The 13,922-nt window shown below is 43.8% G+C and overlaps 2 protein-coding genes across 5 annotated transcripts in view; one reads left to right on the forward strand and one right to left on the reverse strand.

The window, feature by feature from the left end:
- Positions 1-13,922, reverse strand: part of LOC140197410 (uncharacterized) — a 305,553-nt gene that overhangs the window by 75,096 nt on the left and 216,535 nt on the right. The gene's annotated exons all lie outside the window — the stretch shown is intronic.
- rmc1 (regulator of MON1-CCZ1) overlaps positions 5,672-13,922 on the forward strand; it is a 60,103-nt gene continuing 51,852 nt past the window's right edge. Inside the window, exon 1 of one of the 4 annotated variants that reach the window (XM_072257350.1) lies at positions 5,672-6,009. In XM_072257350.1, coding sequence (XP_072113451.1) covers positions 5,911-6,009 — 99 coding nt within the window. In that variant the 5' untranslated portion in view covers positions 5,672-5,910. The remainder of the gene's footprint in view (positions 6,010-13,922) is intronic. The other 3 variants (XM_072257344.1, XM_072257337.1, XM_072257329.1) reach the window with 3 other exon arrangements.

Here is a 13,922-nt window from a genome sequence, read left to right on the forward strand (position 1 = left end):
ACTTGTCACAGTTCTACTGCAGACTTTGGCTGACTCACTTGCTTCTGCCTCTCCAGATAATCCCAGGCAGCCTCAATAATGTTGAGATCAGGGCTGTGTGGAGGCCATACCATCTGTTGCAGAACTCCTTGTTCTTTTTGCTGAAGATAGTTCTTTATGACTTTGGCCATGTGTTGGAGTCATTGCCCTTCACCGATCAGATGCCTCCCTGATGGTATGCGTGATGGATGAAAATCTGCTTGTATTTCTCAGCATTGGGGATTCCATTGATTTTGACCAGATCACCAACTCCATTTGCAGAAATGCAGCCCCAAACCTGCAGGAACCTCCACTGTGTTCCACTGTTGGCTGCAGACACTCATCTATGCAGTGCTCTCCAGCTGTTCTCCAGACAAACTGCCTCATGTTTCAGTAAAAAAATTCAAATTTTGACGTGTCAGTCCAGAGCACTTGCTGCTATTCAGCACCTCAATCCTTGTGTTTTTGTGCATAGGTGAACCTTTTGGCTTTGTTTCCACTTCAGAGGAGTGGCTTTTTGACAGCAACTCTTCCATGAAGACCACTTCTGTCAAGACTTATCCAGAAGGTAGAGGAGTGTACTTGGGTTTCAGTGGTTTCTGTGAGTTCAAAGCTGATAGCGGTGCTGGACTTCTTCCAACTTTGAAGGGATGTCAGTTTCATGTATCTCTTGTCTGCTATACTGAGTTGTTGGTCCTCAGCCGTGCCCATTTCTTTGTGCTTCTTCAGAAGAGTTTGGACAGCACATCTTGAAACTCCTTTCTCCTATGAAATGTCTGCTTTAGAGGGACCTTGCTAATGCAAGACGACTTCTTTGTGTCGTGGTGCTCTGCTCACTCCTGCCTTGGTGTAAGAATTGATGATTTGAATGTTAAGCTGTCACATCTGCCACATCCTCACCTTTTAGTCTGGTTGTCCTTCACATGTTTCTGTTTAAGTTAATCAGTTTAGTTTATTCAACTTGTTATGTCATTGGAATCCTCCATAGTGACTCCCAAGTCTCTTTGTACCTCAGCTTTTTGTATTTTCTTTCCATTTAGTTAACCTTTTTATTTCTTCTACCAAAGTGCATGACCGTACACTTCCCAACACTGTATTCCATCCGCTATTTTTTTGCCCATTTGTCTAAATCCTTCTGTAGCCTCTCTACTTTCTCAAGACTACCTGTTCCTCCACCTCATACCATCTGCAAATTTTGCAACAAAACCATCAATTCCATCATCCAAATCATTCACATTTAACGTAAAAAGAATTGGTCCCAACACAGACCCCTGTGAAACACCACTAATCACAGGCAGCCAACCAGAAAAGGTTCCCTTCAGTCCCACTCTTTGTCTCCTGCCAATCAGCCACTGCTTTATGCATGCTAGAATCTTTCCTGTAATTCCATATGCTTGTAGCTTGTTAAGCAGCCTCATGTGTGGCACCTTGTCAAAGGCCTTCTGAAAATCCAAGTGCCCAGCTTCAACCGATTCTCCTTTGTCTATCCTGCTTGTTATTTCTTCAAAGAATTCCAATATATTTCTCAAAGATTTTGTTTTGAGGAAACCATGCTGACTACAGCCTATTTTATCATGTGCCTCCCAGTACCCTGAGACCTCATCATTGATAATTGACCCCAACATCTTCCCAACCACTGTGATCAGACTACTTGACCTATAGTTTCCTTTCTTCTGCCTCTCTCCCTTCTTGAAAAGTGGAGTGACATTTGCAATTTTCCAGTCTTCCAGAATCTAGTGATTTTTGAAAGATCATTACTGATGCCTCCATAATCTCTTCAGCCACCTCTTTCAGAACTCTGGGGTGTACACCATCTGGTCCAGGTGACTTATCTACCTACAGACCTTCCAGTTTCCCAAGAACCTTTATCTTTAGTAACTTCACACACTTCATGACCCTTGACACCTGGAACTTACACCATACAGCTAGTGTATTCCACAGTGAAGATGGATGCAAAATACTTATTAAGTTCGTCTGCCATTTTGTTGTCCCCCATTACTACCTCTCCAGCATTGTTTTCCAGTGGTCTGATATCCACTCTTACCTCTCTTTTACACTTTATTTATTTGAAGAAACCTGGTCACTTCTTTAATATTACTAGCTAGCTTACTTTCATATTCCATCTTTCCCTTCTTTATGACTTTTTAGTTGCCTTCTGTTGGTTTTTAAAAGCTTCCCAATCCTCTAACCTCCCACTAATTTTTGCTCTATTATATGCCCTCCCTTTGGCTTTTATGTTGGCTTTGACTTCCCTTGTTGGCGACGGTTGTGTCATCTTGCCTTTAGGAACACATCTTTCTCTTTGGGATGTATATATCCTGTACCTTCCAAATTGCTTCCAGAAATTCCTGCCATTGCTACACTACCATCATCCCTGCCAGTGTTCTTTTCCAATCAATTCTGGCCAACTCCTCGCTCAAGCTCCTGTAATTCCCTTTACTCCACTGTAGTACTGATACATCTGACCTTAGCATCTCCTCAAATTTCAGGGTGAATTCGATCATATTATGATCACTTTCCCCTAAGGATTCTTTTATCTTAAGCTCTCTGATCAATTCTGGTTCATTGCACAACACCCAATCCAGAATAGCTGATCCCCTAATAGGCTTAACCATGAGCTGCACTAAAAAGCCATCTCGTAGACACTAGAAATTCCCCTTCCTGGATTCTCATACCAACATGATTTTCCCAATCTACCTACATATTGAAATCCCCCATGACTATTGTAACATTGCCCTTTTCGCATACATTTTCTATCTCCCATTGTAATCTGTGGATCACGTCCTTACTACAGTTTTTTTTGGGGGGGGGTTGTACACTACTCCCATCAGGGTCTTTTTACCCTTGCAGTTCCTTTTATCCACAATTCCAACCCTACGTCACCCCTTTCTAATAATTTGATATTTTTTTTACCAACAAAGCAACACCACCCCCTCTACCTTCCTGCCTGTCCTTTCAATACAATGTATATCCTTGGACATTAAGCTCCCAGCTATAATCTTCTTTCAGCCATGATTCTACAACATCATAACTGCCAATCTGCAACTGTGCTACAGGTTGATCTATCTTATTCCATATTCTGCATGCATTCAAATATAACACCGTCGACTGGCGTCCTGACACACTCACCTCAATAATAAACAAATGCTTTGAGAGGCTGGTCAAGGACTACATCTGCAGCAAGCTACTACCCACAGTGGACCCCCTACAATTTGCCTACTGACACAACCGACTGACAAATGACACAATAGCCACAGCTCTGCACTGTCCTTACTCACCCGGAGTAGAGGAGGGATGCTTATGTGAGAATGCTGTTCTTGTACTACAGTTCAGCATTCAATACTGTACCATAATTCCCTCCAGGCTTGACAAGAAGCTCAGAGACTTTGGCTTCATCCTGCCTTGCGCAGCTGGATCCTGGACTTCCAGGCAGATTACTGGCAGGTGGTAAGAGTGGGCTCCCTTACCTCTAACCCTCAACACAGGAGCCCCTCAGGGCTATGTCCTAAGCCCCCTCCTTGAATCTCTACACCCATGACTCTGTTGCCACCCACAGCTCCAATCTGTCAATTAAATTTGAAGATGATACTATGTTGATTGGCCTTATCTCAAGTAATAGTGAGGCGGTCTACAGGGAAGAAATTATCACCCTGACACAGTGGTGTCAAGGAAACAAGCTCTCCCTCAGTGTCTCAAAAACAAAGGAGCTGGTTGTGGACTACAGGAGGAACCAAGAAAGGCTCACCCCTATTGACATCAATAGGTCTGGGGTTGACAGCTTTAAATTCCTCGGCATACGCATCACTGAGGACCTCACTTGGTTATGTACATACCGGCTGTGTGGTGAAAAAAGCACAACAGTCCCCAAATCCTAAGGACTTTCTACAGGGGCACAATTGAGAACATCCTGACTGGCTGCATCACTGGTATGGGAACAGTACTTCCCTCAATCGCAGGACTCTGCAGAGAGTGATGCGGACAGCCCAGCACATCTGTAGATGTGATCTTCCCACTATTCAGGACATTTACAGTGTCAAGTGCTTAAAAAGGGCCAAAAGGATCATTGGAGACCTGAGTCACCCCACTCACAAACTGTTCCAGCGGCTACAATCTGGGAAATGGTACCGCAGCATTAAAGCCAGGTCCAACTGGCTCCAGGACAGCTTCTTCCAGCAGGTCATCAGACTAATTTATGCTGACACAATTGTCTTTCTAAGCTATACTGACTGTTCTGTTGTATACAGTATCTTACTGTATATTCTGTTTATTACAAATTACTATAATTTGCACATTGCACACTCACAGGGAGACGTAACACAAAGATTTTTACTTGTGTGTGAAGAATGTAAGAAATAAAGTCAATTCAATTCAGTAACAAACAAGAGAAAATCTACAGTTGCTGGAAATCCAAGCAACACGTAAGATGCTGGAGGAACACAGCAGGCTAGGCAGCATCTATAGAAATAAGTCAACAGTCAATGTTTAGGGCCAAGACCCTTCCTCATTCCTGTATTTGCCCTTTTCGATTTTGTCCACCTTTTACGTTGCAGTTCATCCTGTTCACTGCAATTTTACCCATTAACAGCCTTTCCTCGCTACACATTGCCTCTGTTTGTAAAGCAGCTACCTCACCTTCAGCACTATCATCCACCTTTCCTATGAAACTTCTTGCTTTGAGATATACACAGCTCAGGACACTAGTTGCATCATACTCAACACATTTGCCTGCACAAACTCTCCACTAGCTGTTCTGGCACTCTGGCTCCCCTGCAATTCTAGATTAAACCTCACAGTGCAGCATAAAAAAAAACTTCCCTGCCAGTTCAGGTGCAAACCGTCCCATCTGTACCAGGACACAGCCCACTGCTCTACTCTCTCTACATACATGGTTGTGTGGCTCAAGTCATCCGTACATTTGCTGATAATACAACTATTGTTGGCAGAATTCCATATGGTGACAAGGAGGCGTACAGGAGCAAGATCGATCAGCTGGTTTAGCGGTCTTGCAGCAACAACCATGCAGTCAGCATCAGTAAGACCAAAGAATTGATTGTGGACGAGGGTGGGATGAGGGAACAGACCCCAGTCCTCACTGAAGGATCATAAGTGGAAAGAGTGAGCAATTTCAAGTTTCTGGGTGTCAACGTTTCTGAAGATCCATTCTGGGCCCAACATATTGAAGGAGATATGAAGAAAGCATGGCGGCGGCTATATTTCATCAGGAGTTTGAGGAGATTAGACACGTCACCAGACAGCTGCAAATTTCCACAGATAAACTGCGGAGAGCCTCGGGGGAGGGCGCACTGCGCAGGATCGAAATAAGCTACACAGTTGTGAAATTAGTCAACCGCAACATGTGTACTATCCTCCCCAGCATCCAGGACATCTTCCAGGATCGATGCCTCAAAACACGGCATCAATCTTTAAGGACCCCCGTTACCATCTTTTCATTGCTACTTCGCTACTTCATTGTATCTTTTTTAAACAATTTTAAACAATATTATACTTACTGTAATTTATTACAATTTTTATTATTATATATCGCCGTGTACTGCTATGCATTACAACAAATTTCACGACATCAGCCGGTGATATACCGCTGGTTCTGGCAGATTCTTGGCCGACTGAGGGAAATGGATAGAAGGGCAGTTTAACTCAGTAACTGCACTTCCCAGCCTTTGATCTCGACCACAAACGGTAATGAGTGCAGGATAACAGCGAGACTCACAGGTTCCCCACCAAGTCACCCTCTGACTTGGAAATACAACGCCATTCTACCACCACCATCACAAACGCTGAACATTGGCTCTCGCTCACCGGGATTCAGACCGCGCATGCCCGTTACTGACTACTGGGGACGAATGCGCCTGCGCTCTGCTGTCAGGCGTCGGGATGGATTACGGATATTACCTCGAGCTGTCTGACAGCCCGGTTCACTTCGAGAAGGTCTCGTCCGTCAACAATGTCTTCTTCGATGAAGCGAATAAACAGGTGAGAGGTTGGGGGAAAGGCCCAACCTTGCCTCTCCGCCGCAGAAAATACCTTTCCCGTTCAACTTCCCCCCCCCCACCCGACGGTCCTTTCCTACACCTTCCCCTTAACCCGCCTCTCGTTACCCGTCCTCCGCCCCTCCCCTCACACCTCATCATCCGTCCTCCAAATCCCAACCTCATTCCCCTTTACCCGTTCCACCCACTCCCTCCCCACCAATGCATCCCGTATCTCGGCCACCCATCACCTATCTTTCACCTCACCCCCTTCCTTTCCCTCATCTCTCTATCTAAAGTGCATGTAGACACGACCCACAGCTCTACCTTCATCATTCGTCCTCGTCATAAAACTCAGTCATTAGTAAGACACGACTTGCTCCGCACAGAGACATGCTGGCTCTCCCTAATTAGGCCTTGGTCTTCCAAATGCTCATAAATCCTATCCCTAAGGATTCTCTCCACTGATGTGAGAATCACTGGTCCATAGTTTCCAGGATCATTCCTGGTTCCTTTCTTCAACAATTGAACGATCTTGCACGAGGACTTTCATGTGCATGCTCTGTGATTTTTACTGAAATAGCAATGCGGATTCAGTTCATTGGTCTGGTAATGAAGTAGCCACCCAGCCCAGCCTTGTACATCATTTTTAAATGTGATGAAGGTTTTTAATTCAATTGACAGTAAGTTCCAGTCATCATGACACTTTGGATGAAAATCTTCCCTCCTAGTCCTTTTTATTTTACCAATTTTGTTAAATCTGTTTCCCTGGTTATTGAGCTTCCAGCAAACTGAAGTAGATCATTGAATTTAAACAGAATCAGATTTATTATCACTGATGTATGAAATGAAATTTGTTGTTTTTCAGCTGTAACATTTGCAACATATATAGTGTAACACAAAGGAATAGCAAGGTAGTGTTCTTAGACTGTTCAGAAATCTGATGGGAGAGTGGAAGAAGCTCTTTCTGAATCATTGAGAATGGGTCTTCAGCCTCCTGAATGGTAGTACTGTAATGAGAAGAGAGCCTGGCCTAGATAGCACAAAGACAGGAGGAGCAAGTTGCATGTGGTTAAAATGGGAGCTGCAGGAAAAGGCATAACAGTGCTAGGAGAGGCTGAGGTTTAGTCAAGTTTCCTTATTTTTGGCTGGAGTAGTGAGAATAGATGCCAATTCAGTGTGTTTCTTATGCAAGACGTGGGAGATCTGTGAGACCTCCAGTCTGTCTGATTACTGCATCTGTGAGAAGTGCATCTAAGTGCAGCTTCTTCCACACCGTGTTAGAGAAAAGGAGCTGGATAACCTTTGCCTACTTTGGGAGAATGAGGAGATGATAGATAAGATCTATAGGGAAACAGTCACAGCTGATAACTGTGTGACTGTCAGGAGAGGTAAAGGGAATAGGCAAATAATGCAGGGTACTCCTGTGGCTGTTGGCCTCAATAGCATGGATACTGCTGGAAGGGATGACCTACCAGGGAAAGCCACAATGACCAGGTCTCTGGGACTAAGTCTGCCTCTGTATCTCAGAAAGGACAGGGGGAGAAGAGGAAGGGGTAGTAATAGGGGATTCAATATTTATGGGAGCAGGCAGGAGATTTTGTGGATGTGAAGGAGACCTTCAGATGCTATATTGTGTCCCAGGTGTCAGAGACAGGGACATCTTCGATACAGTATTCTTAAGAGGAGGGTAAGCAGCCAGAAGCCATGCAACATATTGATACTAATGACATAGGTAGGAAAAGTGATGAGGTCCCAAAGAGAGAATACAGGGAGCTAGGTAAGAAGCTGAAGAGCAGGACCTCAGGGGTAGTAATTTCTGGATTGCTGCTTGTGCCACGGGCCAGTGTGGGTAAGGATAGGATGATTTGGCAGTTGAATACGTGGCTGAAGAATTGGTTCGGGGGCATATTTTCGTTTTGTGGATTATTACGATCTCTTCAGGGAAAATATGACAGGTTACAGTTGAAATTGAGAAGATTTACTAAAGCTGATGAGGAGAGTTTAAACTAGTTTGGCAGAGGGATGGGAACCAAAGTGATAAATCAGAGGGTACAGTAGTTGATGTAAAGGTAGATACATCGTGTAGAGAGACCATGAGGAAGGATAGGCAGTAGATAGGGCATAAATGCAGTAGGTTGGATGGGTTGAACTATGTCTTATTTTAATACAGGAAGTATCAGGAACAATGATAATGAACTTAGCATGGATCAACACATGGAACTATGACTTTGCGGCTATCACAAGGGAAGGAATGGCTGCTGAATATTCCAGGGCTTAGATGTTTCAAAAAAGGTAGAGAGGGAGGTAAAAGAGGTAGGGGAATGGCATTGCTATTCAGGGGTACTATCACAGTCGCAGAAAGGGAGTTCATCCCGGAGGGATCGTCTACTGAGTCAGTGTGGGTGGAGGTCAGAAACAGAAAGTGAGCAACCACTATTGGGAGTATTCTATAGACACCCCCACCTTCATATCAACGGAGTTACTGAGGAGCAGATTGGGAAGCAGATTTAGGAATGGTGCATAAGTAACATGGTGTAGTCATGGATGACTTCAACTTTCCTAATCGTTATTGGCTTCTCAGTGCAAAAGGGGTAGATGGAGTGGAAATTGTTTGGTTTGCCCAGGAAGGATTCCTGGCAATATATAGATAGGCCAACTAGAGGCAAGCCCATTCTGGATCTCGTACTAGGCAATAAAACTAGTCAGGTGACAGATTCCACAATCCTGATTGAGAAGTTGCAGAACCTGGGCCTCTGTACCTCCCTCTGCAATTGGATCCTAACCAGAAGACCACTGTCTGTGTTGATTGGTAATAATATATCCTCCTCGCTGACGATCAACACTGGCGCACCTCAGGGGTGTGTGCTTAGCCCACTGTTCTACTCTCCATATACACATGACTCTATGCCTAGGCATAGCTCAAATACCATCTACAAATTTGCTCACAATACAACCACTGTTGGTAGAATCTCAGGTCGTGATGAGAGGGCGTACAAGGGTGAGATATGCCAACTAGTGGAATGGTGCCACAGCAACAACCTGGCACTCAAAGTCAGTAAGATGAAAGAACTGATTGTGGACTTCACGAAGGGTAAGATGAAGGAGCACATTCCAATCCTCATAGAGCACTGCTCTTTTGAGGTCTATCCACAGATTCTCGATGATGTTTAGGTCAGGGGACTGTGAGGGCCATGGCAAAACCTTCAGCTTATGCCTCTTGAGGTAGTCCATTGTGGATTTTGAGGTGTGTTTAGGATCACTATCCTGTTGTAGAAGCCATCCTCTTTTCATCTTCAGCTTTTTTACAGACGGTGTGATGTTTGCTTCCAGAATTTGCTGGTATTTAATTGAATTCATTCTTCCCTCTACCAGTAAATGTTCCCCGTGCCACTGGCTGCAACATAAGCCCAAAACATGATCGATCCATCCCCCTGCTTAATAGTTGGAGTGGGGTTCTTTTCATGAAATTCTGCACCCTTTTTTCTCCAAGCATACCTTTGCTCATTGCGGCCAAAAAGTTCTATTTTTACTTCTTCAGTCCACAGGACTTGTTTCCAAAATGCATCAGGCTTGTTTAGATGTTCCTTTGAACTTTTTGAATAGAACTTTTTTTTATTGAACTGACTGGTATAATTGTTGCCTTTTTGAAGCATGTTTTATTACAATAAGTTGAGTGAGCTAGTGCTTTTCTTTTTGAATTGAAAGAAGATGAGAGGTGACTTGATAGAGTTGTACAAAGATGATAAGAGGCATAGACAGAGTGGACAAACAGAGAATTTTTCCCAGAGTGGAAATGCTAATAGGAGGGGTCATAATTTTTAAGGTGGTTGGAGGAAAGTATAGGGGGATGTCAGAGTTAGGTACTTGAACAGAGTGGTAGGCGCGTGGAGCATGCTGCCTGGAGTGGTGGTTGAGGCATGTCCCTAATGCACTTAAGAGACTCTCAGATAGGCACATGTGGGAGGAAAGGGTTAGATTGATTTTAGAATGGGTTAAAAGGTCAGCACAGCATAGTGCCAAAGGGCCTCTACTGTGCTCTGTTCTATTTAATGAATGAATATTGCACTGAGGGAGTTGTACATTGCTTTCTGGAGCATGAATACCAGGAAGAGCAACACAGCAGAATTGAATTGAATTTACTTTATTTCTTACATTCTTCACATACAAAAGGAGTAAAAATCTTTATGTTACGTCTCCATCTGAATGTGCAATGTGCAACTTATAGTAATTTGTAATAAATAGAATGTACAGTAAGATGTACAACAGAACAGTTTATAGCCCAGAAATACAGTTGTGTCAGTGTGTATTAATCAGTCTGATGGCCTGGTGGAAAAAGCTGTCTCGGAGCCAGTTGGTCCTGGGTTTAATGCTGCGGTACCATTTCCCAGATGGTAGCAGCTGGGACAGTTTGTGGTTGGACTGATTCAGGTCCCCAATGATCCTTTGGGCCCTTTTTACACACCTGTTGCTGTAAATATGCCGAGGAACTTAAAGCTGTTCAATTTCTCAGTCCCAGATCCATTGATGTCTATAGGGGTAAGCCTGTCTCCGTTCCTCTTGTAGTCAACAACCAGCTCCTTTGTTTTTGTGACTTTGAGGGAGAGGTTGTTTTCTTGTCACTACTGTGTCAGGGTGATGACTTCTCTGTAAATTGCCTCGTTATTATTTGAGATTAGACCAATCAACGTAGTATCATCTGCAAATTTAATTAACAGATTGGAGTTGTGGGTGGCGACGCAGTCATGGGTATACAGAGAATAAAGGAGGAGGGCTTAGAACACAGCCCTGAGGGGCTACTGTGTTGAGGGTCAGAGGGGCAGAGGTGAGGGAGCCCACTCTTACCATCTGCTGGTGATCTGACAGGAAGCCCAGGATCTAGCTGCACAAGGCAGGGTGAAGGCCAAGGTCTATGAGCTTCTTCTCAAGCCTGGAAGGAATTATGGTCTTGAATGCTGAACTATAGTCCAAGAACAGCATTCTCTCATAAGCATCCCTTTTCTCCAGTTGTTTAAGGATAATGTGTAGATCTGTGGCTATTGCATCATCTGTTGATCGGTTGTGTCGGTAGATGAATTGTAGGGAGTCCAGTGTGGGTGGTAGCATGCCGTAGATGTAGTCATCGACCAGCCTCTCAAAGCCTTTGCTTATTATTGAGGTGAGTGAGACAGGATGCCAGACATTCAGACATGTTACCTTGGCCTTTTAAGGTAATAGGCTTATAAGAGAAGCATTAGATCCAAAGAGAAGATGCCAACATGCATGGTAATATCCTGTGATTGGGCTGGGTTAAATCATGGGTGTCAGGGGTTGCTGGGTAGCATGGCTAGAAAGGCCTATTCTGAGCTGTACCTCCAATTAACTAAATAAAATGAAATGCAGTACCAGAGATGGGGAGCAAAGTCACAGACTAGTTTATTGTCACATCCACGTGTACTTGTGTGCACAGATGCAATGAAAAACTTACTTGCTGCAGCATCACAGGCACATGGCACCATGTAAGCAGCATTCACAAGGAAAACATAAAGTATATACAGATTTAGACCATAAGACATAGGGCAGAAATAGGCCATTCAGCCCATCAAGTCTGCTCCACCATTCCATCATGGCTGATCCTGGATCCCACTCAACCCCTTCTCACCATATCCTTTGATGTCCTGACAGGAAACTATCAACTTCCACTTAAATATACCCATGGACTTGGCCTCCACCACAGTCTGTGTAAGAGCATTCCACAGATTCTATGGCTAAAAAAAACTCCTCCTTACCTCTGTTCTAAAAGGTCGCCCTCAATTTTGAGGCTGTACCCTGTAGTTCTGGATACTCCCACCAGAGGAAGCACCCTGTCCATGTTCACCCTGTCTAGTCCTTTCAACATTTGGTAGGTTTCAACGAGATCTCCACACATTCTTCTAAACTCCAGTGAATGCAGGCCAAAGCAGCCAAATGCTACTTGTATGTTAACCCCTTCATTCCCAGAATCATCCTTATGAACCTCCTCTGGACTCTCTCCAATGACAACACATCCTTTCTGAGACATAGGGCTCAAAACTGTTGACAGTACTCCAAGTGTGGCCTGACTAGCATCTTATAAAGCTCAGCATTATCTCCTTGCTTTTATATTCTATTCCCCTTGAAATAAATGCCAACATTGCATTTGCTTCTTTACCACAGACTCAACATGTGAATTAACCTTCTGTGAGTCTTGCACAAGGACTCCTAAGTCCCTTTGCATCTCGGATGTTTGAAGTTTCTCCCCATTTAGATAATAGTCTGCACTATTGTTCCTTTTACCAAAATGCATTATCATACATTTCCCAACTCTGTATTCCACTTGTCACCTTTTTGCCCATTCTTCCAATTTGTCTGTCCTTCTCAATTGCATTGTTTCCTCAGCACTACCTGTCTCTCCACCTTCCTTTGTATCATCTGTAAACTTAGCCACAAGGTCATCAATTCTATTATCCAAGTCACTGACAAACAATGTGAAAAGTAGCAATCCCAATACTGTCCCCTGAGGAACACCACTAGTCACCGGCAGCCAACAAGAACAGGCCCCTTTTATTTCCACTGGCTGCTTCCTAGCTGTCAGCCATTCTTCTATCCTGTAACACCATAGGATTTTACCTTGTTAAGCAGCCTCGTGTGTGGCACCTTATCAAGTGCCTTCTGAAAATTCAAGTAAATGACATCCACTGCCTCTCATTTGTCCACGCTGCTCGTTACTTCCTCGAAGAACTCTAACAGATTTGTCAGGCAAGATTTTTCTTTACAGAGATATATTTATATGCTGACTTTGACTTGTTTTATCATTAGACTCCAGCACATTCCCAACCACTGGCTACCTTGACTATAATTTCCTTTCTTTTGCCTTCCTCCCTTCTTTAAAGAGTGGAGTGACGTTTGCAATTTTCCAGTCCTCCGTGACCATGCCAAAATCAAGTGATTTTTGAAAGATCATGACCATTGCATCCGTTATCTCTTCAGCAACCTCTCTCAGGACTCTGGGATGTAGTCCATCTGATCTAGGTGACTTACCCACCTTAACACCTTTCAGTTTGCTGAACACTTTTTCCTTTGTAGTAGCAATGGCGTTCACTCCTGCTCCCTGATGCTTACAGACCTCTGGCACACTGCTAGTGTCTTCCACTGTGAAGACTGATGCAAAGTATTCATTAAGTTCATCTGTCATTTCTTTGTCCCCTACTACTATCTCACCAGTGTCACTTTCCAGTGGTCCAATATCAACTCTCACCTCCCTTTCACAAGCAAGAGAAAATCTACCGAGGCTGGAAATCTAAGCAACACACACAAAAAGCTGGAGGAACTCAGTCGGCCAGGCAGCATCTATGGAAAAGGGGAAAAGAGTCCTGCTGAAGGGTCTCGCCCCGTAACGTCGACTGTACTCTTTTCCATAGATGCTGCCTAGCCGGCTGAGTTCCTCCAGCTTTTTGTGTGTGTTGCTTAGATTTCCAGCCTCTGTAGATTTTCTCTTGCTTGTGAAAGGGAGATGAGAGTTGTGTGAACAATAGTGCAGACTATTATCTAAATGGGGAGTAACTTCAAACATCAGAGATGCAAAGGGACTTAGGAGTCCTTGTGCAAGACTCACAGAAGGTTAATTCACATGTTGAGAGTTTTGTGTCTAACCTCCTTTTTACTCTTTATATAACTGAAGAAGCTGTTAGTATCCTGCTTTATGCTTTATATTATTGGCTATTTTGCTCTCATATTCCTTTTTCCTTTTATAGCTTTTTGAGTTGCCTTTTGTTGAATTTTAAAAGCTTCCCAATCATCCAGCTTCCCACTCAGTGTTGCTACCTTATATGCCCTTTTCTTGGCTTTTATGCTGTCCTTAACTTCCCTTGTCAACCACGGTTGCTTACTCCTGCCATTTGAGAACAACTTTTTCTGTGG

Source organism: Mobula birostris, chromosome 1 (assembly GCF_030028105.1).
Source record: "Mobula birostris isolate sMobBir1 chromosome 1, sMobBir1.hap1, whole genome shotgun sequence".
In the NCBI taxonomy this organism is placed as follows: domain Eukaryota; kingdom Metazoa; phylum Chordata; class Chondrichthyes; order Myliobatiformes; family Myliobatidae; genus Mobula; species Mobula birostris.